The 24,073-nt window shown below is 36.2% G+C and overlaps 1 protein-coding gene across 1 annotated transcript in view; it reads right to left on the bottom strand.

The window, feature by feature from the left end:
* Nucleotides 1–24,073, bottom strand: part of MED13 (mediator complex subunit 13) — a 94,863-nt gene that overhangs the window by 24,414 nt on the left and 46,376 nt on the right. Inside the window, exons 10-16 of the mRNA XM_052657509.1 lie at nt 15,339–15,552; nt 14,008–14,089; nt 12,225–12,346; nt 10,174–10,264; nt 9,825–10,039; nt 9,407–9,603; nt 7,763–8,679 (exon numbers count right to left, since the gene is read on the bottom strand). Of these exons, the coding sequence (XP_052513469.1) occupies nt 7,763–8,679; nt 9,407–9,603; nt 9,825–10,039; nt 10,174–10,264; nt 12,225–12,346; nt 14,008–14,089; nt 15,339–15,552 (1,838 nt within the window). The remainder of the gene's footprint in view (nt 1–7,762; nt 8,680–9,406; nt 9,604–9,824; nt 10,040–10,173; nt 10,265–12,224; nt 12,347–14,007; nt 14,090–15,338; nt 15,553–24,073) is intronic.

The following is a 24,073-nucleotide window of genomic DNA, read 5'->3' as shown; positions in this document are numbered from 1 at the left end:
CCACATAATTTTTATAAACCTAGACTTAATAGATTTACAGATTATCAAATTATTACGATCTACATTTCTGACCAACTATCAGAATGGATATGAAAGGTGATGCTCTTAAACATCAAATGGCTTTTTAAAAAACCATGATATTTCCTAATGTAATTAATCTGTCCCTTGAGAATGGTTCAGTTCTATCATTAAATCTTGTCTGAGCACTCTGTTACATTAAATCATTTAACTTTAATTCATTATTATTATTACTGCCTAACCTATTATTTCCTGCTCTAATTCCCTATATCTATAAATAGTATGCTGCTGCTGCTGCTAAGTCGCTTCAGTCATGTCCGACTCTGTGTGACCCCAGAGACAGCAGTCCACCAGGCTCCCCCGTCTCTGGGATTTTCCAGGCAAGAACACTGGAGTGGGTTGCCATTTCTTTCTCCAATGCATGAAAGTGAAAAGTGAAAGTGAAGTCGATCAGTCGTGTCCAACTCCTAGCGACCCCATGGACTGCAGCCTACCAGGCTCCTCCGTCCATGGGATTTTCCAGACAAGAGTACTGGAGTGGGTTGCCATTGCCTTCTCCAATAAATAGTATACAGAATCAGAAATAACTAAATTTCAGATATATTGCTAAATAACTATTATACTTAATAAACTAGTATATACATAGCAAAAATACTACTTAAAGTGATAAGAGCTATTTGAAGTGGACTGATAATACACTAGTAAATAAAAAACAGGTTTTAAAACTGGAAGATATTTTACACAAATAGAACTGTGTACTGATATGTGTTTACATAAAATCTAGAAAAAGCTTTCACTGGCTAAGGCTGTTTATCATAATCAAAAGGGGAACTTTTATAAAACACATATACAGAGCTTACCCTGAGAAATTCTGATATGAGTAAAGTTCAGGAATTTACAGTTTGATTTTAATTCAGAGAGATTCTCATTCACAATCTTTCATTATTAAAAACATATAACAAAGACCTACTATAGTTCAGGAATTATGATAGCTGCTGGGAATACTGTGAAATACATTCTTATTCATGTCTTCAGGGATTTTATAATCTTGTGGGAAGGAATGCATGAAAAAGAATATAACTGCCAGGTCTCAAAGCTAAAATCTGGTTGGAAAGCAATGGTTTTAGAATATATATTTTTAAGAGTGATCATGAGGAACAGATATTCTGTTGAGTAGAACAGAAATAAGCATCCAGAAATAAAACTTCATATTTACAGTCAATTGATTTTTGACAAAGATGCCAACACAATTCAATGTGAAAAGATAATCTTCTCAACAAATGGTTCTAAGGCAACTGGATATTCATGTGCAAAAGAAAAAAACTGAACCTCTTCCTTACATGATATACCAAAGTTAATTCAGAATGGATCACAGATGTAAATATGTGACGAAACAATAAAACTCAGAAAAAAAACAGAAGTAAATTTTCATGACTTAGGATTAAAGTCATTGTAGATGTGGCACCAAAAGTATGGACCAAAAGTACAAACCAAAAAGTACACAAGAGAATAATACACTGAACTTCATCAAAATTAAAAACGCTTCTCCTTCAAATGATAGTATCAAGAAAGGGAAAAGACAAACCAGAGAAAAGGAGAAAATATGTGCAGATGTTAAGAAACTCATATCCAGAAGATATAAAGAACACTCACAACTCAACAATGAAAAAACTAAACAATCTAATTTAAAAAGGATCTAATGGGCAAAGGATCTGAAAAGACATTTCTCCAAAGAAAAAATACAAACAGGCAATAAACACATGAAAAGACATTCAGCATCATTAGTCATTAGGGAAATGCAAATCAAAACAATAATGAGATAATATTTCACAATCCAGTATGATGATGATGATGGCAATAATTACAAACACATGACAAGTGTTAATGAGAATGTGGAAAAAGTGGAACCCTCACACACTGCGATGGGAATGTAAAATGGAGCAGCTGCTTTAGAAAAGAGTCTGGCAATTTCTCAGAAACTAAAACAAGAGTTATCAAGTTCACTCAAGACTTATAATAAAAGTATATGTTTACACAAAAACTTGTACACAAATGTTCAGTGTATCATTATTCACATCAGCCAAAGAGGGTAAACAATCCAAATGCCCATCAACAGATGAATAGGTAAATACAATGTGGTATATGCATAAATAGAATATTATTTGGCAATAAAAATGAATTAAGTACTAACACATGCTACAACCTGGATGAACTCTGAAAAATTATGCTAAGAAAAAGAAGTCAATCACAAAAGACTATAGAGTGTATAATATTATTTATATGGAGTATTTAAGAGGCAAATCTACAAAGACAGAAAATAGACTGGTCATCGGCCAGTGCAAGGAGCGGGTGGTTGGAGGAAAACAGGAGTGAGTGCTCATAACTATAGATTTTGGGGATGATGAAAATGTCCTAAAATTGATTTTGGCGATGGCTACACAAGTCTGTGCTAACTAAAAACCATTCAGTTGTTCACTTCAAAGGGATGAATTGTATGATATGCCAAAGTTGCTTAAAAATGCGTGATCATGCAGTGGTGTAATGATGGGGCTGGGGCAATTTTTACTTCTATTTGTCTATATTATTTAGATTAACTTTCGTTTCAGAAAGTATGTATTTTTTATAATTAGAACAAAGCTTTTCCTATTTTGAAAAAAAATAAACATTACCATTAAATTATAGACTCTTAATTCCTTCTAACAAATATTTCAACACCTTGGACTTCTGGACATCTACTACATGCCAGGTACTATTTTAGGTATTTGGACATAACAAACAAAACAGACAAAAATCATTTCTTGTACACAGAACTCACACAGAGTGAACTTAATGGAGTGAGAGATAATAGTTAATACATTATGCAACATGTTTAGAAGGTAATAAGCAAACACTAGAGGGAGAAATCAAAAGCAGCAGGATGGGGAAGATGAAGGGTGGTTTGCAATTTTACACTAAGATGACTTCTGACAAAAGTAAAGAGAAAAGAGAGTTACTCATGTGAACACCTGGAAGAAGTGTCCCAAGCAGAGGAAACAATTGGGGCAAAGGTACTAATGTATTAAATCAGAGCTTGCTACTATTTAATGAAGCTGTTATAATTTAATGAAAAAGTACTCCATGATTGAAAATTTAGGTTTTATAGCATGTTTATATTGAAATTTTAAACTGAAATATATTTTCTTTTGTTCTGAATTATTTTCTCAATGTAAGTTCTTAGGATAAAACTCATCTTTATGGCTGCAGAGTTATCTGTTTATATCAATCTTTATTGTTATAAAGAAAGTGCTCATTAGGTAAATAACCCAGTATTTGCCATTTGTTGCTGTTGTTCAGTCGCTCAGTCATGTCCAACTCTTTGTAGCCCCATGGACTGTAGCATGCCAGGCTTCCCTGTCCTTCACAATCTCCCAGAGTTTGCTCAAACTCATGTCCATTGATTCAGTGACGTCATCCAACCATCTCATCCTCTGTCACCCCCTTCACCTCCTGCCTTCAATCTTTCTCAGCACCAGGGTCTTTTCAAATGAGTCAGCTCTTTGTATCAGGTGGCAAAAGTACTGGAGCTTCAGCTTCAGCATCAGTCTTTCCAATCAATGAAGTGAAGTGAAGTGAAGTTGCTCAGTCGTGTCTGACTCTTTGCGATCCCATGGGCTGCAGACTACCAGGCTCCTCTGTCCATGGGATTTTCCAGGCAATAGTCCTGGAGTGGATTGCCATTTCCTTCTCCAGGGGATCTTCCCAACCCAGGGATCGAACCCAGGTCTCCCGCATTGTAGACAGACGCTTTACCGTCTGAGCCACCAGAGAAGTCCAATCAATACTTAGGGTTAATTTCCTTCAAGACTGACTGATTAGATCTCCTTGCTATTCAAGAGACTCTGAACAGTCTTCTCCAGCACCACAATTCAAAAGCATCAGTTCTTTAGCACTCAACCTTCTTTACGGTCAAACTTTCACATCTATACATGACTAGTGGAAAAAACCATATCTTTGACTATATGGACTTTTGTCAGCAAAGTGGTATTCTGCTTTTTAATATGCTGTCTAGGTAGGTCATAGCTTGTCTTCCAAGGAGCAAGTGTCTTTTAATTCCATGGCTGCAGTCATCTTCTACAGCGATTTTGGAGCCCAAGAAAATAGTCTGTCACTGTTTCCCCAGCTATTTGCCATGAAGTGATGGGACCGAATGCCATGATCTTCATTTTTTGAATGTTGAGTTTTAAGCCAGCAAACTCTCCTCTATCACCTTCATCAAGAGGCTCTTTAGTTCCTCTTCACTTTCTGCCATAAGGGTGGTGTCATCTGCTTATCTGAGATTGTTGATATTTCTCTCAGCAATCTTGATTTCAGCTTGTGTTTCATCCAGCCTGGGATTTTGCATGATGTACTACTCTGCATATATTTGTTTCTGCTTTATTGACTATGCCAAAGACTTTGACTGTGTGGATCACAACAAACTGTAGAAAATTCTGAAAGATGGGAATACCAGACCACCTGTCCTGCCTCTTGAGAAACCTATATGTAGGTCAGGAAGCAACAGTTAGAACTGGACATGGAACAACAGACTGGATTCAAATAGGAAAAGGAGTGCGTCAAGGCTGTATATTGTCACCCTGCTTATTTAACTTCTATGCAGAGTACATCATGAGAAACGCTGGGCTGGAGGAAGCACAGGCTGGAATCAAGATTGCCGGGAGAAATAATACCTCAGATATGCAGATGACACCACCTTTGTGGTAGAAAGTGAAGAAGAAGTAAAGAGCTTCTTGATGAAGGTGAAGAGGAGAGTGAAAAAGTTGGCTTAAAGCTCAACATTCACAAAACAAAGATCATGACATCTGGTCCCATCACTTCATGAGAAATAGATGGGAAACAGTGGCTGACTTTATTTTGGGGGGCTCCAAAACCACTGCAGATGGTGACTGCAGCCATGAAATTAAAAGATGCGTACTCCTTGGAAGCAAAGTTATGACCAACCTAGACAGCATATTGAAAAGCAGAGACATTACTTTGCCAACAAAGGTCCGTCTAGTCAAGGCTATGGTTTTTCCAGTGGTCATGTATGGATGTGAGAGTTGGACTATAAAGAAAGCTGAGCCCTGAAGAATTGATGCTTTTGAACTGTGGTGTTGGAGAAGACTCTTGAGAGTCCCTTGGACTGCAAGGAGATCCAATCAGTCCATCCTAAAGGAAATCAGCCCTGAACATTCACTGGAAGGACTGATGCTGAAGCTGAAACTCCAATACTTTGGCCACGTGATGCGAACAGCTGACTCACTGGAAAAGACCCTGATGCTGGGAAAGATTGAGGGCAGGAGGAGAAGGGGACGACAGAGGATGAGATGGTCGGATGGCATCACCAACTCAATGGATATGGGTTTGGGTGAACTCTGGGGGTTGGTGATGGACAGGGAGGCCTGGCATGGTGCAGTTCACGGGGTCGCAAAGAGTCGGACGTGACTGAGCAATTGAACTGAACTCTGCATACAAGTTAAATAAGCAGGGTTACAATATACAGCCTTGATGTACTCCTTTCCCAATTTGGAACCAGTCTGTTGTTCCATGTCCAACTCTAAACTGTTGCTTCTTGACTTGAACACAGGTTTCTCTGGAGGCAGGTAAGGTGGTCTGGTATTCCCATCTCTTGAAGAATTTTCCACAGTTTATTGTGATCCACACAGTCAAAGGCTTTAGCGTAGTCAATAAAACAGATGTTTTTCTGGAATTCTCTTGCTTTTTATATGATCCTGCAGATGTTGGTAATTTGATCTCTGGTTCCTCTGCCTTTTCTAAATCCAGCTTGTACATCTGGAAGTTCTCGGTTCACGTACTGTTGAAGCCTAGCTTAAAGGATATTGAGCATTATCGTGCATTTTCTATTGCTTGGCAAATAAGTGCTTTTTTCTTTTTTTGAGGAATAATTGACATAATATTAGTTTCAGGTGTACAAAATGATGATGCATATGTATTGCAAAATGATCACCACAGTAAGTCGAGCTAACATCCACCAACAAATACAGTTGTAAATTCTATTTTCTTGTGATGAGACCTTTCATCACAAGAAGATGAGTTGTTTCTTAAAAACAAATAATAAAACAGAATACCACTAATGCTACTCTTTGTTATTATTGCTACTGTTACTACTGCAAATATCTGAATTCTTATTTTGTGCCAGGCACTCTGTTTTATATGGTCTCTGTTTATTTGTATTAGCTCATTTGATTCTCTCAACATTGTAAGAGGTAAATACTATCACTATTTCCAAAAACTGAGACAGAGATGAAATAATTTGCCCAAGGGCATAAATTATAGTGATGGAGCCACGTTTCAAACCCAAGTGGTCAGTTCCATGGCCTATGTTCTTAATTACTACTTTAAAAATCTATGTATTAAATCTGTTATCTATAGATACATTAAATCCACCAGTATACCATACTTCCTCGGTCTTCTTCCTACCTCCTTAATCGCCTACCCTGGGCCCTCCTCTTCTTCCCCCTCTCTAAACGTGAGTCCTACCCTTAGACTTCTCTACCTGCAGTCACTCTCCAGGCTGTTCCATGCAGCTCCACAGTCTAAAACACTGACAGGGGCCATGTAGGCGTCACATGTTCAGTCATGTCTGACCCTTTGAGACCCCATGGAGGAAGGGCTGCGACCCCCTAACAGGCTCCGCTGTCCATGCCTGGAAAATACCAGAGTGGCTTGCAATTTCCTCCTCCAAGGGATCTTCCCAATCCAGGGACTGAACTCACATCTCTTATGTCTCCTGCACTGTAGGTGGATTCTTCACCCACTGAGCTATCACTGGGAAGCCCCAAAACACTACTAACACACACACACAAAATTTTTTAATCTCTAGCCCCAACCACTCCTCTCAATTTAAAACTTGTACTTCCAAATATTCATTTGGGTAAGTAAGGATCGTCTTACTTTTTTGCTCAAAACTGTCCTAGTCATCTTGGAATAAACCATAAAGGCCACAGTTAAACATGGGCCATAAGACTCCACATGACATTGGTGCTACCAGTCCTCCCATCACCCAGCTCATTCCAACAACAGTGCCTCTTTCCTGTTTCTCAAACATTAAGCACACTACTACGGTCTTTGCACTGTCTGAAAACACTTCTCTCGTTTAGCCACACAGCTTACATTCCCCCATTCTATGTAGGTCTTTGCTCAAATGCTGTCCCTCAGTAGTATCTTCTCTAAACATACCTCTAAAGTAACACATTTCTGTCCCGTCTTTTTCCACTTCTTTCCCTGCTTTTCCTTCAAAGAAGTTGTCACTATCTGATACCATATAATACTTTCACTTAAATTTGTTATTTTGAGTCTTATAGGCTCAGAAAGGGCAGGAAATATGTTTGCTTTAATACTGTAGTTTATAAAAGAACAGTCCCTGGCACATACTAGTTGCTCAATAAATATTTAATGAGTGAAAGAATTCTGAACAAAGCAGACAACCAACAGTTTTCTGTTAATTAACATGTGCAAAGTACCTTTTATACTCCTACACAAGTACGTAATTACAGACTTGTAATAACCATACTTTTGTTGCTGAAATTAAACTAAACTACTCGGAAGTTCTTTCTTTAAAAGTGTCATTCTTGAAGGAGTTTTAAGTGCAAATTTAAGTGTCTCTATTAGCTAAATGGGAAACTGTCTTTATTACCTTTTTTTTAGAAGGAAAAGTCATACAACTGAAACAAATAGAGAGGAAAAATTACTTCATTAGCATACTTACCATTTCTTTTGGACCAGGGGTGTAAGCATGAACTTTTCACAAGTGCTTCATCAACTTTGCCTCCTGACATGTTATCCATGAACTGACGCCCATGTTCTAATGCAAGGTAGCAGTCATTGCAACAGTCCCGCTCTTCAACACGTACCCAATTGTTAGTTACACCAATTTTGGGAAAGGGATCTTGGTCTGCAGCTCCAAAAGGCGAAAATAAATTAGTGCACTGATCTTGTAGCAATAGTATCAATTCATCAGGCAATTTTTCGGATTCCTTTAGTCCTCCATTAACATGTTCAGCAGAAGTAGCCCTGAGAGCTTCAAAACGTTTTTCTGCTTCTTTGCCACATTCTGTGTTGCGTCCTATGATGTCTAGTTCATCTTCTAGAAATAATCCTGAATTGTTTCCAAACTTCCTGTTCATGACAGCACTGAAGCCACAAGTACACCGATACTGTGCTTCCTGTGTTGGATCTGGAATGTAAACTCCAACATCGGCACCCTTGATATTCATGTTGCAAACACAGATACAGCAACTATCAAAGTTACAGTCTTTAAACAAATTCATAACTGATTCTGAAAGAATGAGGTTTACATAAAGACTGTGTGCTTCAGGGATGGAAGGAACAGTTGCAGGTTCAACAGAATTAAGGGGTCTGCAGGTGGATGGGGTGGAGGCTGGTGAATATAAGTCTGAATTTTCATATTTGACTGAACCTTGAGCACTAGCCGGTCCACCAGCTCCACGAGGAGTCCTTGGAGTCCTTGGGGTCCTTGGAGTTGGAAACCTAGGGGTAGATGGAGAAGGAAGAATTCCTGTTCCACTGTTACTAGGAGGTGCACTGCTAGGAGGCATCCCAAAGGAAGTATGAGTTTGAGGTGTATAAGCAGGGCCATATTCTTGATCCATAGTACTTCCATCACTAGCATCATCAGGGGAAAAGAAAATAAAAAAACATACATAAAGGAACATATTAGTAATGTGAAATACAACTAAAAATGTCCCAAGTATTTTTCAGTGATACTGAAAATTATGAAAACACAATTGGTCCAAAAATTGTTAAGTACAATTAAAATATATGTTTGGTTAATATATCCACCCCAGGTGATTGTTGTGTGGTGAAATCCAACTAATTAGCTCTATTATAAATAAAATTTGCATATACTGTTCCACATCTATATATCCATGATTACTATCTCTACAGTTCTTGTACTAGAAATACTCATACTTCATTGACTCTAAGATGCCACTAATTGTTTAAAAAAAAAACCCTGATTTTAGAGATGTTTATGGGTAGAAAAGGACAGTGGCAATTTTAAGATGTTACCAATTATAAGACAACCCAATTTCAGAGATACTTAAATATAAAAAGTGTGTGAAATATGGCAAATATACAAATAAGTGTGATTAGAATTTTAGACCAAAACAAAAGATGCTTCCAAATACTAAGTTTTCTCATCTTTTGTGTTTCAATACTTTAACAGTACCAAACACCATTATAAGCTATTAATCAGAAAATAATTTTTAAAAATTTTCAAAAACCAGTATCTTTTTCCAGATACCAATATATTAGGTGTTAATTATTAAAAAAAAATTGAAGCTACCAAAGTGTTCATATACTATACCAATAACATAAATTTAAATCATACCCTTCTTTGATGAATGGCATTGTAGGCCCTGAAGAAAGCAATTCTAACTTTCCAACAGTCCAGCTCTGACGGTAAATACACTCTTCTGGCAATTTGATAGGAGGCAGACACTGGCTTGGTAGAGTTTTTAGAGGTGCAAACATGGAACATCCCACTAGAACCTGACAATTTTCAGGCTTATACACATAAGAAAAATCCTATAATATAAACAACATGATTTTCAGCATCTTGTCTTTCAAGGGGAAAAAACAAAACAAAACAAAGTAACTCTAACCTTTTTTTCCTTTTTTAAACAGAATAATAAAATGTAAATATAATTCTACTCTTTCATTATGAAAGCATTTTCGAATATAGCAATAAACCAATTCTATATAAAATGTAGAAGTGAATCATTTTTCTAGAAAAATAAAATACTTACTTTAATTTCAGAAGGTTTTGGGCTACAGAATCCTTCATCAACCTCAATTTTGAACTGTGCTCCAATACTAGAACTATTTCCTTCTAGAACAGTTCCTCCAGGTGTTGTATCCATACTACCATATTCTTTATTATTCATATTCATTGGGGAAAATCCCATAATATGTTGTTCCAATGATGGTGGTGTAGGATACATTTTATGAAGATCTGCAGTGCCTATATTTAATAAAATACACATTTTAACATAAGACTAAAAAGAAGTTATTTTGTATATAAAACAAAGGGATGGGAAACATTATTGAGATTAAAAGTTTGCAGATTTATCTGGAATATATATTTGGTAAGCTTACTTATGCAAGATAATGGGTCCAGATTTCCTGTCTTTGATTCCTTGCAGCTGGATTTATCATCTGATCCATTCGCTGATTTTTTAGATCCAGGCTATTAAAAAAACACACACACACATACATACATATTTCTCTGAAATTTAAATCCAGTGTGATCAAGATAGTAATCATTTGTATGTAACTTGAAAGTAGAGCCCATTTGTGTCATAGCCAAATATCTACTAGATGCATTTTAAGGACATAAAAAAATTTTAGGTATCAATAAACCAGATTAGTTTCTCTAATGATTATAATAATACTCCAAATTAACAGAGAGAGGAAAAAGTTCCTTCATGAAAACAACCATTACTTTCAAAATACATTAAAACCTATTAAAATAACAAAAAAATAATAAGAAAACTTACAGAATTTGGGAACTGCCTCTTAGTAAAAGATACTTATAAAGCATTTGTCTCTTTAAATAAAAGACATTAAAGATTCCTATATAATCAATAACCTCTCCAAATTCCTTTTACATTTTTATCTTTCCTAATAATCTTGCCCCTACAAATATGCTACAAAAGGTTAAACTAAGCAAAACTTCAGAAAGATCTTGTACGACAAAGCAATAGGATCCCTAACTAAAGGCAAGTTTTAATACATTGAACAAAACAAGTCTTAAAATCTCCAATCTGTCATCAGTGTTGTTAGAACTGACAATTTGGTTCCTAAAACCAAGTGCCTAACAGGATACCAGGAACTAAGCTGTCAGCCTAGCAACACTGACAAATGAGCAGCAGCAGCAGGGAGAAAGCACAGAAGTATCGGAGTGCTCAGGGACTGCCGTTAGTCTCCAAGTCTTGTCTGACTCTTTGTGACTCCATGCACTGTAGCCTGCCAGGCTCTCTATTCACAGGGTTTCCCAGGCAAGAATACTGGAGGGGGCTGTCATTTCCTTCTCTAGGGGACCTTCCCGACCCAGGGATCAAACCCACGTGTCTCCTGAATTGGCAGGCAGATTCTTTACTGCTGAGCCACCAGGGCTTCCCTATATATATTTACCTAAAATACACTATATTATGGGATGTGGAGTAGAAGTTTATATATAGTGATATCTGCATTGTATCACTTATTTGAAGAGACCAAATGTACAGTAGAAGTTTCCAAGCTACTTTTATACAGATGAAAAAGGAATTCCCTTTTATAATGTAATGCTCAATTCATTAATTTCCCAGAGATTTCAATTCTGAGTGATAGTCGCTCAGTCATGTCTGACTCTTGGTGACCCCATGGACTATAGCCTGCCAGGCTCCTTTGTCCATGGAATTCTCGAGGCAAGAATACTGGCATGGGTTGCCATTTCACATTCTAGGGACTCTATCATTTTAAGCTTTAATTTCTTTTATCTTCACCTTTCTCTGCAAATGGGTGTTAAAGATTAAATATTACTTTTTCTTCCTCTTTCACTACTATAGTATATAGATGTCTTATAATAATAACTGTGGTACCAAACAAATTCCTGAATAAATTGACAATGCATGTAACTTCAATGTTAATTATTTATTCTCTGATTGAGTCAATTCTTGGGTCATTTCTAAAATTACAGGATCAAAGATTAGGTAACTAATTCTGCTTTCTAAGGACTGCAGAAAAGGAACATATGGCCGAGATCAAATTAAGCTTAATTATACATGTCCTTCAAACATAAAAAATAACAGAAAAAAAAAAAACCCTTGAAGTTTATAGGTGACATTATAAATGGAATGCTTAGGGAACTCTCTGGTGGTCTAGTGGTTAGGACTCTGCACTTTCACTGCCAAGGGCCTGGGTTCAATCCCTGGTTGAGGAACAAAGATCCCGCAAGTAGCACAGTGGAGCCAAAAAAAAAAAAAACCACCACCACCTCAAACACGAGGTTAAAAAAAGAATACCAATTAGAGAAATTTTATTTCAAAACATTTCCTATCATTCAGGGCTAAAACATAGTATTCAAGTCACATATCACTTCTAAAGAAAAACTTCTATAAAACTGAGGAAAATAAATTTTAATTGTAATCATTAATAAGGATACTTACTGTCAGTTCATCTTCATCAGAATTAAAAAGATTATCAAGGTCAGTATAAGAGACAGCCAGGTCTGAGTCATAAATCAAACTGGTTGATGGAGGTCGGGCATGACCAGCAGGGCGGGGAGCATCTACATACGGCAATTAGAAAAACAAAATAAAAAATTCTACTACTGACCAAATAAGTATTATTCTATTTATTTAACCTAGACATGTACATTTACATTTATAAGGGTATTATGCAATAAGAAATTCTGATTTGCTTAAAATCCATAGATTTTTTTTCATAGAAATAAAAATTGTAAATATATGGTGATACCTTCCCCAGGAAGCTCACCATACACAGGAAGCTCAGGTTATATAACTGATAACATAGCTAAGCAACCTACACTAATAACACATCAAATAAAACTGTAAGGACAACAGAATTAAACAGACATTTTTAGTTTCTCTTTCTGAAACATAAAGGAAGCACAGAATAATTAAGTTCTCTAGTTATGTCAGAGAGACTATTTTAACTTGAATTCCAATTCCAGCACTAACAGTATGACAAGAATTAAACGTGAGAGAATGCATTAATGGATAAATCACTTTTGCCCAGTGACAGGAACTTAAGTACTCACTTAAGTACCTCTTAGTTAAGTTTCATTTCAGTTTTAAAATTTTATTTTCCTTTTTGCTTTTCTCCCCAGTTTTAGTGAAAAAATATTACTTTAGAGAAAATAAACATACAAAGGAAAAGTTATATTCCACTTGCATTCCCACACAAGGAAAAAAAAGAAGCAGTTGGTGTATAAACCTTCCAAAGCATCCTCAGGATGGTTAAACGACTTGAAACAACCCTCCCTTTCAGACAGATTAAAGTCACTCTCCAACTAAAGCAGTAGTTCTGAAATTTTAGTGTGTAAAAGTCATCTGGAATACTTATTAAACACCAAGATTCCCAAGTTTCACTTCAAAAGATGCTCAGTGGCAGATGGTCCACATTTTGAAAAAGCCACACCATAGGCATAATTACACAGTCCCTTTATCCTAAGGCAGGTAAATAAGACTAAAAAACCTAAATAGTTAACTCACCAAGATACTTAGAACCACTGACAATTAAATTTATTCCATGAAAGACCATCATCTCTTCTTTATTTAGATGGACATTTTTTCTTATTTCGTTTTTGGCTACAAAAAGTCTGATGGATCCTCCCTTATTTATTCCAAATGCTAAAACAAAACTGTCCCTCATAGACACATACCAAAGAACAATTTATTTTGCCTCCATCAAAAGTTAAACAGATCTTGTAAAAGAAACAATACAACCCGTCTCTCTTTTCTACTTACAAGGAGGACAAAACAGACGCTTTCAAAGTGGAGTCTTCAGTGTACCTCCAGTGCTGAGAACATTCTGGGCTAGAAAACTATGTCAATATAAGGACCTCAGCAATAACTGCTCTAACTTGGGCGAAGGGGGAGAAAAGGACAACCAAATTACAGTAAAGTCGAATTCATAAACTGAGTTTTTATAACTGAGAGGGATCTTAGGAAATGATCTTATCCTATCTCCTTCTTTTACAGGGAGTTATTTTTATTTGTTAAACACAGGAAAGCAGCTCCACAATTCAAAACAGAATTTCTATCACCTAAGCCTCCTTCTCCTTAAAATCCATCATTTAAAAGATTAGTCCCTTTATATGAAACATGGATTATGCAAAAAGGAATACTAAAAGTCCAAGAATATCAGATATACTTTAAAGCAACAATCCTGGAATGCAGTATTTTGATGGGAAAATAAAAGTTTTACCTTGCTTGATAGAGGGACTAAATAATGACATAGCATCTTCTTCATGTGATAACACTGTAACACTAGATGGCCCATCTTCTACCTGCATACAATATTACATATTAGATTGAAATACTTATTTTACCAATAATAAAATATACCAATTCTTGAGTAGCTATGTATTGATCCAAACAGTCCATCCTAAAGGAAATCAGTTCTGAATACTCACAGGAAGGACTGATGCTGAAGCTGAAACTCCAATACTTTGGCCACCCGATGCAAAGAACTGACTCATTTAAACAGACCCTGATGCTGGGAAAGATTGAAGGTGGGAGAAGGGGACAACAGAGGATGAGATGGTTGAATGGCATCAGCGACTCGATGGACATGAGTTTGAGTAAACTCCAGGAGTTGGTGATGGACAGGGAGGCCTGGCATGCTGCAGTCCATGGGGTCGCAAAGAGTCAGACACAACTGAGCAACTGAACTGAACTGCTGTACTGATCATTCTGCTGGGTGTTCTACAGACATTATCAGTAACTCTCACAACTAACCTACAGGAGAAGTAAGTATGTTCACCTTACAGACGAAAAATACTTCTATAGATAACACAGGAAATACAACTGATAAGTAGTGGAGATGGGATTTTAAACTAAATCTGTCAAATTTCAAAGTCCATGTTCTTTCTACAAAATCTATTACCTTCCCAGCTACTTGTTTTCATATTTACAAAAAAACAAAATGTCAAGTACCTGGCACACAAAAAGGCTAAGCAAAACTTTGTGAAATGAATTCTTTGAATTAAACATATTACTGGGTCCTTTTTGTAATTTTATAGCCTTCAATTTCCAATTCTGTGTTTAAGGCAAAACTCTTCTCTAGCAGAGTTATCTTGTGCTTAATATTTGATTTAAAAAATTTTAAAAAAACTTTATTAACTTAAGACTTTACTTCTTGGGTCACATATTCAAAATATCATGTATTTTATAAACACAGTCATGTGTATTTTACTGCATTTTTGAAAACTGTTAATTCACTTACAGCATAGTTTTACTCAGAATCAAAGCAGTTTATCAACCTAAGTGTTCTGATTTCAATATAACAGAAATTAATGTCCTTTTTCTCTAATCTCAAAACTTTTGTAATAAAGATCTATTCATTATCATCAGATCTAGTGATAATTTCAAATCCATATAAGCTCTTAAATTTTGTACAATGTGCCTGATTAACCTATTTTTAAGAAATGTTTTTCTAAGTTAAAATGATGAATCTTTTTTTAAAATGAGAATTGTGGTACCATATGCAGAGTTACAAAACATTAGTGACGCATTGGTGTACTTTCTCTTACTCACCTTGTGTTTTTTTCCAGCTTCTCTTTCATTATTTTGTCTATCTTTCTTATCAGGAAAAAGGAATTCCTCATCTCCTTCAACGAATGCATATGGATCAATTTTAGGTTCTTGTTCTGAATCAGATGCTATTGCTGAAAGATACTGATTTTTAATTTGATATTGCTGCACTAATTCATCAGAAACTTTTAAAGGTTTCTTACATTGCACCATTAACCTGCATTAAAAAATAAAATTAGAAAAATTAATTATATTCTCCATAAAAGCATAAAAATTTCTAAAGTGACTAAGTATCAAAGTTTTCAGAATTATTTTCTTAAAAAAAAAAAAGAATTATTTAGAGATGATCTAACTTGCAATCCTCCATTTTACAAATGAAGAAACAGGCATAGAAAGGTTTTGTGATTCACTGAAGTCTCAAATTCAGCAACAAAGAAATGGAGTTAAAATCCTGGTCTCACAGTCTTTCACCCAAATGTGTTGTCTTTTGGTAATCCACTCCATTCCCAAATACTCAAGTGCACTAACCTGTACAAATTCAATCACTTGAAAGGGATTCATATTTAAACTACTTCAGCACAGAACTCTCAAAATTTGCACTCAACAGTGAGATTATTGAACTTTTATACAATTTATATCTTTATATAATACCTTTATATAATTTATGTCTAATTCTATACAGTTTATACCTTTACACTTTTATACAGTGAAAGTGATTATCCTTTTCCTATTGCCATGAGTGGATATACTTTAAGTTTAAAAAGTTTAAAAGGCTGATTTGTATTTCATGAAATCAACAATTTTCTACTGTATTAGTCAACTGTAAATAATTCTAGCAAAACTTTTATAATGTCAAGTGGAGTTTCAGCACAAGTTATCTCAGAGGTTTTTACTAAACACATTGGAAAATAAGTTATTAGTCTTCTGGTTCCACTTCATGAATGATAAAAGTATTCTCTATACTCTCCTAAAATATCCAATAAAATGACAAAGGACAACAGAATAGGCAAGAAGACAACACTGAAGTTAGAAAGATGAACTACTAGAAACAGAGACGAGAAAAAAGGGAAATCTAAGGCTTAGCAAAGGAAGTCACAAGCTGATCCCATCACAAAACCCTGGAAATCATTAGGACTTTTACATGTCTGAAGACCAAGGTGCTTGGTGAGTGTGAATAGAGAAATGACTCATTTTTGGTTTGTATGACACTTTTAGACTCCTGAATTCATTTTCTCTATGGCTTGCAAAGTTGAGATTCCCACACTACCGTTACGATGGCAGCCCGGCTTCTAGTCAGATAATGCTTAAAATCCTGCAATAACTATTTTACCCTGAGTAAAAAACAAAGTCCTTATAATATCCTATCAAAGCTTTCCATGACCTGTCTTCCCTTTTCCCTTCAACTTCATCTTCTACTATTCTATTCCTCCCTCTCTCACTGTTCTTTCAAGGGCTTCCTTGACGTTCCTCAACAGGTCAACACACTCTTGACTGTTCTTTTTATCTGGAACATTCTTCCTCCAAATATCTGCATGATCAACTCCCTCACTTCCTTCAAGTCATGTCACCTATTTATGAGACTTTATTTAAAATAAATCCACTATCTCAACATTGATCCCCCTTATCTGGGTTTACTTTTCCCTCCACAGCATTTATCTCTTAACATACTATGTAATTTGCTTACGCTCACGGTTGTCTGTCACTCCACTAGACTATAAGCCTCTAAATGTCAGGGATTTTGTCTCTGTTTATTGAACTATCCCAAATGCCTAGAGGAGTGCCTGGGACATAATAAGTGCTCAATAAACACTTGCTAAATTAATACATGAAACCTCAAAGCCACAGAGGATTGAGATACTGTGTTTGCATTAATAATTCTAAGATACAGTATGTTGTACTTTGAAGTAAATCACCTTTATTTGTCAGAAAGTGATAATACTGCTGCTACTTGTCTGTCCTGGATATCAAGACAAAAAAAAACATAAAGAGAAATAAGGTTTGGAATCAATGAGGTATTTGCTAGTTTATAAACTATCTGAATGACAGAGCTATCATAGCTAGCTAATCTATTCACTAATGTCCAGCACCAGAAGCACTCTATACCCTATAAACTAAGGTTTGAAATAATCAAAAGAATAACTGACATTTTCTCACAATGCTATCAAATATATGTCACTACTATCTCAATGTGCCTCAGATTTATCCTCAAACTGAAATCTCAAATATACAAAACCTTTTTCCATAGGAACATAGTGCTAACCCAACTGTCAATGGGGTGTATGCTTTACAGTTATCCGTTAGAATGGCTCTGTTCTATAAATAAGCATTTATTTCTTAAGAGAACTTTTCTATCTCACCATATTAGATGCTAAATGTTTCCTGAAATGTCTATCAGATACCAACATAAATCATTAAAATAGTATTCCTATCTACTTTGACATGTATTTTCTTATTTAATACTTAAAGTCATGAAATAGGAACCAGAGGGTGTGCTAACTTGGATGTGAAAATTAAGTTGGAAGAAATGGTCCAATAGTGGCAGGGTTAGGGCAGGGAAGATTTTAAATATGCAAATACACGTAACTATTCATAGGGGGAAAGTATGAGAACCTACCCCTCCAGCCCCAGTCACTAACCTGAAAGACTACTCTGTGTTGAGGTGAATAAAACAACTATTTTCATATTAAGTTGTCCTCTGGCAGAAGCATAAAAACTGCCACACTGTTCACGTAAGTAGTTGTTAAGCTAGTGGGCAGTAACATTAAAAAGAAAAATCCTACTGCACAGGGCTCTTTTAGGAATAAAAATGAGTAAACCAAATGCAATACCTAAAGACAACTTTTTGTTATTTTATTGAATGGTTCTCACAGCAAAGAACTGAAATGAAGTCAATGATATCAAGAGTATCAAGTCACAATAAATGAAAAATGTAAATTATTTACATTATACATCCTTCTATATTTAAAACTGATAAAAGAAACAAAAACTGTGATTTTTTTTAAAGATAGGCCAGATTAAAAACTGAAGTTAGCATTTCATCACTATCCAATTATAAAGTATACAGACACTTTTGTGAACAGGAAAAACACACCTCGCCTTTTCTAAAAGGAACTTTCACATAAAGCCAAACTGTTAACTACAGAGATAATTTCAGTCAGATATAAAAGCAAATACAGACAAACTGGGAAAGAATGATTAGGTACAACGATGAATAGGAACCTTTGTAATGCCCAAAGCAAACCAGAATTACTTTTATTAATTAACTGCATCTCCTTCTTTTCACTATGACAAAGCAGCACACTACCCTAACAAGTATTTGTAGAGAATTTAACATGGCTTACAGCTTATGGTTTTATGTCTTTATTCAAAAGAAATTCTTTCAGACAAGATGTAACAATATTTTAGAACTAGCAATTATAAAAAGAGGTAAGCTATAATTCAAGAATTGTTAATGAAGAAATAAATTTAATAAATCTCAAAAAGTTAATAGTACCTTTTCTAATACCATCTCCCATATTCAGAACCAATCCTTAAACTGAGTCAAACTAGCTGTCAAAAGTATAGCTGTATTGCATTAAAGTAAGATATCAAATAAGGAAGAAAAAAACCTTAAAAAGAAAAAAACTTAAAAGATCTTAGAATACAGTAAATCAAAGCAAGTTTACTTCATCATAGACATCTTTCTATGAAGCAAAGTAAAATCTTTTGGAGATCAAATAATGCATTATAATAAGTATATACATACAATAAAAATCTGATATACCACTGAAACAACATAAAAGCTAATTCTACTAATGGACATTATGGTTAAGATATCCTGATGTATCCTTATACTGACCAAGACATCATGATAAGAACTATGCTCAAGTACAGCTCTTTGTTCAGAGTTTAGAAAGATTCCTTGTGAATCAGAATAGCAGATTATTTTAAGCTGTCACAAATTCTACTAAAACTAAACTCTTGAAAAAATATGTCAAAGAGCAACTGTAATGTTTCTTGGCAGAAATTTTGCTTTTAAAAAATATTTACAAGGTCTTAAGCCACTATTCTAAAATAGATGTTATCATTAACAAAGAAACTAAAATAAATTAGACACAAAAAGAAAATAAAGATATTTGTCACAGATGTGTATATCTTGTATGTGCGATACTCTAAGCTTCACCCAACCTCTCTCTCCTCCAATTAAATTCTAACAAATCAGAAAAGGAATTTTGCTTTAAAGTGGCTACTAAAAAATTCCATACTGGATGAAGCACAAGCTGGAATCAAGTTTGCCAGGAGAAAAATCAGCAACCTCAGATATGCAGATGATACTACCCTCATGGCAGAAAGTGAAGAGGCTCTAAAGAGCCTGTTGATGAAGGTAAAAGGGAGTGAAAAAAGGTGGCTTAAAAGTCAACATTCAAAAAACTAAGATTATGGCATCCCGTCCCAACACTTCATGGTAAATAGACAGGAAAACAACAGAAACAGTGACAGACTTTATTTTTCTGGGCGCCAAAATCACTGCAGATGGTGACTGCAGCCATGAAATTAAAAGATGCTTGCATCGTGGAAGAAAAGCTATGAACAACCTAAACAGCATATTAAAAAGCAGAGACGTTTCTTCGCCAACAAAGGTCCATCTAGTCAAAGCTATGGTTTTTCCAGTAGTCATGTATGGATGTGAGAGTTGGATCGTAAAGAAAGCTGAGCGTCTAAGAACTGATGCTTCTGAACTGTGGTGTTGGAGATTCTTGAGTCCTGTGGACTACAAGGAGATCCAACCAGTCAATCCTAAAGGGAATCAGTCCTGAATATTCATTGGAAGGACTGATGCTGAAGCTGAAACTCCAGTACTTTGGCCACCTGATGTGAAGAGCTGACGCATTGGAAAAGACCCTGATGCTGGGAAAGACTGAAGGCAGGAGAAGGGGATGACAGAGGATGAGACGGTTGGATGGCATCACTGACTCGATGGACATGAGTTTGAGCAAGCTCTGGGAGTTGGTGATGGACAGGGAGGCCTGTCATGCTGCAGTCAGTGGGGTCACAAAGACTTGGACACAACTGAGCAACTAAACTGAACTGAGCTACTGAAAAATTTGGCATCAACTCCTGCACATGAAGCCTAAGAATAAAGGAAATGCTTAGAAATGATGAAGTAATTACTCTTCAGAAGTCAAGCGGCCATCACCAACTAAAACTGATAAGCAAAATAAAGAGTATATCTTTCTTCTATCTACTTATTATTAATACCTATTACAACCCTCTTCCAACAACACAAAACAAGACTCTACACATGGACATCACCAGATGGTCAACATCAAAATCAGATTGATTATATTCTTTGCAGCCAAAGATGGAGAAGCTCTATACAGTCAACAAAAACAAGACCAGGAGCCACTGTGGGTTAGATCATGAACTCCTTATTACCAAATTCAGACGTAAATTGAAGAAAGTAGGGAAAACCGCTAGACCATTCAGGTATGACCTAAAAGAAATCCCTTATGATTATACAGTGGAAGTGAGAAATAGATTTAAGGGCCTAGATCTGACAGATAGAGTACCTGATGAACTATGGAATGAGGTTCGTGACGTTGTACAGGAGACAGGAATCAAGACAATCCCCATGAGAAAGAAATGCAAAAAAGCAAAGTGGCTGTCTGGGGAGGCCTTACAAATAGCTGTGAAAAGAAGAGAGGCGAAAAACCAAGGAGAAAAGGAAAGATATAAGCATCTGAATGCAGAGTTTCAAAGAATAGCAAGAAGAGATAAGAAAGCCTTCTTCAGTGATCAATGCAAAGAAATAGAGGAAAAGAACAGAATGGGAAAGATTAGAGATCTCTTCAAGAAAATTAGAGCTACCAAGGGAACATTTCATGCAAAGATGGGCTCAATAAAGGACAGAAATAGTATGGACCTAATGGAAGCAGAATATATTAAGAAGAGGTGGCAGGAATACACAGAAGAACGGTACAAAAAAGTTCTTCACGACCAAGATAATCACGATGGTGTGATCACTCATCTAGAGCCAGACATCCCGGAATGTGAAGTCAAGTGGGCCTTAGAAAGCATCACTACAACAAAGCTAGTGGAGGTGATAGAATTCCAGTGGAGCTATTTCAAATCCTGAAAGATGATGCTGTGAGAAAGTGCTGCACTCAATATGCCAGCAAATTTGGAAAACTCAGCAGTGGACACAGGACTGGAAAAGGTCAGTTTTCATTCCAATTCCAAAGAAAGGCAATGCCAAAGAACGCTCAAACTACCACACAATTGCACTCATCTCACATGCTAATGAAGTAATGCTCAAAATTCTCCAAGCCAGGCTTCAGCAATATGTGAACCGTGAACTTCCTGATGTTCAAGCTGGTTTTAGGAAAGGCAGAGGAACCAGAGATCAAATTGCCAACATCCACTGGATCACGGAAAAAGCAAGAGAGTTCCAGAAAAACATATATTTCTGCTTTATTGACTATGCCAAAGCCTTTGACTCTGTGGATCACAATAAACTGTGGAAAATTCTGAAAGAGATGGGAATACCAGACCACCTGACCTGCCTCTTGAGAAATCTGTATGCAGGTCAGAAAGCAACAGTTAGAACTGGACATGGAACAACAGACTGGTTTCAAACAGGAAAAGGAGTATGTCAAGGCTGTATATAGTCACCCTGCTTATTTAACTTATATGCAGAGTACATCATGAGAAACGCTGGGCTGGAAGAATCACAAGCTGGAATCAAGACTGCCGGGAGAAATATCAATAACCTCAGATATGCAGATGACACCACCCTTATGGCAGAAAGTGAAGAGGAACTAAAAAGCCTCTTGATGAAAGTGAAAGTGGAGAGTGAAAAAATTGGCTTAAAGCTCAACATTCAGAAAATGAAGATCATGGCATCTGATCCCATCACTTCATGGGAAATAGATGGGGAACAGTGGAAACAGTGTCAGACTTTATTTTTTGGGCTCCAAAATCACTGCAGATGGTGACTGCAGCCATGAAATTAAAAGACACTCCTTGGAAGAAAAGTTATGACCAACCTAGATAGCATATTCAAAAGCAGAGACATTACTTTGCCGACCAAGGTCCATCTAGTCAAGGCTATGGTTTTTCCACTGGTCACGTATGGACTGTGAAGAAGGCTGAGCGTTGAAGAATTGATGCTTTGAACTGTGGTGTTGATGAAAACTCTTGAGAGTCCCTTGGACTACAAGGAGATCCAACCAGTCCATTCTGAAGGAGATCAGCCCTGGGTGTTCTTTGGAAGGAATGATGCTAAAGCTGAAACTCCAGTACTTTGGCCACCTCATGCGAAGAGTTGACTCATTGGAAAAGACTCTGAAGCTGGGAGGGACTGGGGGCAGGAGAAGGGGATGACAGAGGATGAGATGGCTGGATGGCATCGCTGACTCGATGGACGTGAGTCTGAGTGAACTCCGGGAGTTGGTGATGGACAGGGAGGCCTGGCGTTCTGCGATTCTTGGGGTCGCAAAGACTCAGACACGACTGAACTGAACTGAACTGACAACCCTTTAATACCAATCAGTGGAAAACTTCATTTATTTCTGCCAAATGTAAACTGAGTTGCCACTTAACAAAAATAAAGGTCTAAATTTCTCCTTCATCATTTCCTAAAAAGGCATACATTTGTAAAAGTCAACTAGTATAAAGAAACTATTTTTTATTTCTACTGATGCATTCTTGCCACTCTTTGTATGATAGATCTATTCTAATTGGCCATAAGGTTCTTTAGTCTACTCCACATCTATAAAATCCACCCATCCCTACTGCATCCTTCTAACTTCCTCGGAAGGTCCCTGTATCACCTTATAAACAATATTCTGCTACTCTATTATACAGCCTCACCGTCCTCTTGAGATTTCATTTCTCATCATGTCATACCAAATCGCTGAGCAGCACCCTATAATCTTTCCATACTAAGCTACTTAAAGCTTCTGATCTCTATAAATGGAACTATTTTCCACTCTGGCTCTGTGTTCCTACTATATTGTACATATGTCTGTATCAGAGAATTTAATATTATTTTCCATTAGATTAGAATTTCATTTAGGGCCAGGATCAAATTTATCTTATATTCCAACATCTTACAGCATCTTGTATGCTACAGAAACTTCAGTTTTATTCAAATTGATAATGCATCTTTGAGGAACATGAATTTAAAAACGATAATCTTCCTACAAAAGGAGAAAGAATAATGTAGGAGTTGCAACAACCTTCTACTTAACCTCATTAAAATTAAGTGTTATACGTTTTAAGACTTTCAAAACTCAAAGTATGGAAAAGGATGATAGAAATTTACAGTGACTGGGTAATAGGAATTCACAAATTTTTAAAATATAAAACAAACTAGGCTTTTGAATGGATTACTATATGGCCAGAAATGTGTTTGACATATTACATCCTTAAAAATATAGAATACTTCTACAAAGAATTTAAGAAGATTGTTTAAATGCCATTAAGGAAGTTTAACAGCAATTTAGGGTATTTATAATTCTTTTTAGAGAATTCATTTTTAATGATAAGGGACATCATCTGACTCTGTCAGCTGGCTTTGCCATTTACTGTAAGGTGATGACCAGTCCTCATGAATTCCCATCTCAAGTTATATTAAGAGCAGGCACTTGAATTAATAAGTTATTTCAACAAGATCTCTTTAACTGTGAGAAAAAATAACTTTTGTTTCAGCACAATACAAAGAAGACCATGCCAGGTATTTTACTGTGGTTTGGAGA

Source organism: Budorcas taxicolor, chromosome 19 (genome assembly GCF_023091745.1).
Source record: "Budorcas taxicolor isolate Tak-1 chromosome 19, Takin1.1, whole genome shotgun sequence".
In the NCBI taxonomy this organism is placed as follows: Eukaryota; Metazoa; Chordata; class Mammalia; order Artiodactyla; family Bovidae; genus Budorcas; species Budorcas taxicolor.
The sequence above is the reverse complement of the archived record's forward strand: the minus strand, read 5'-3'. Positions and strand labels throughout refer to the sequence as shown.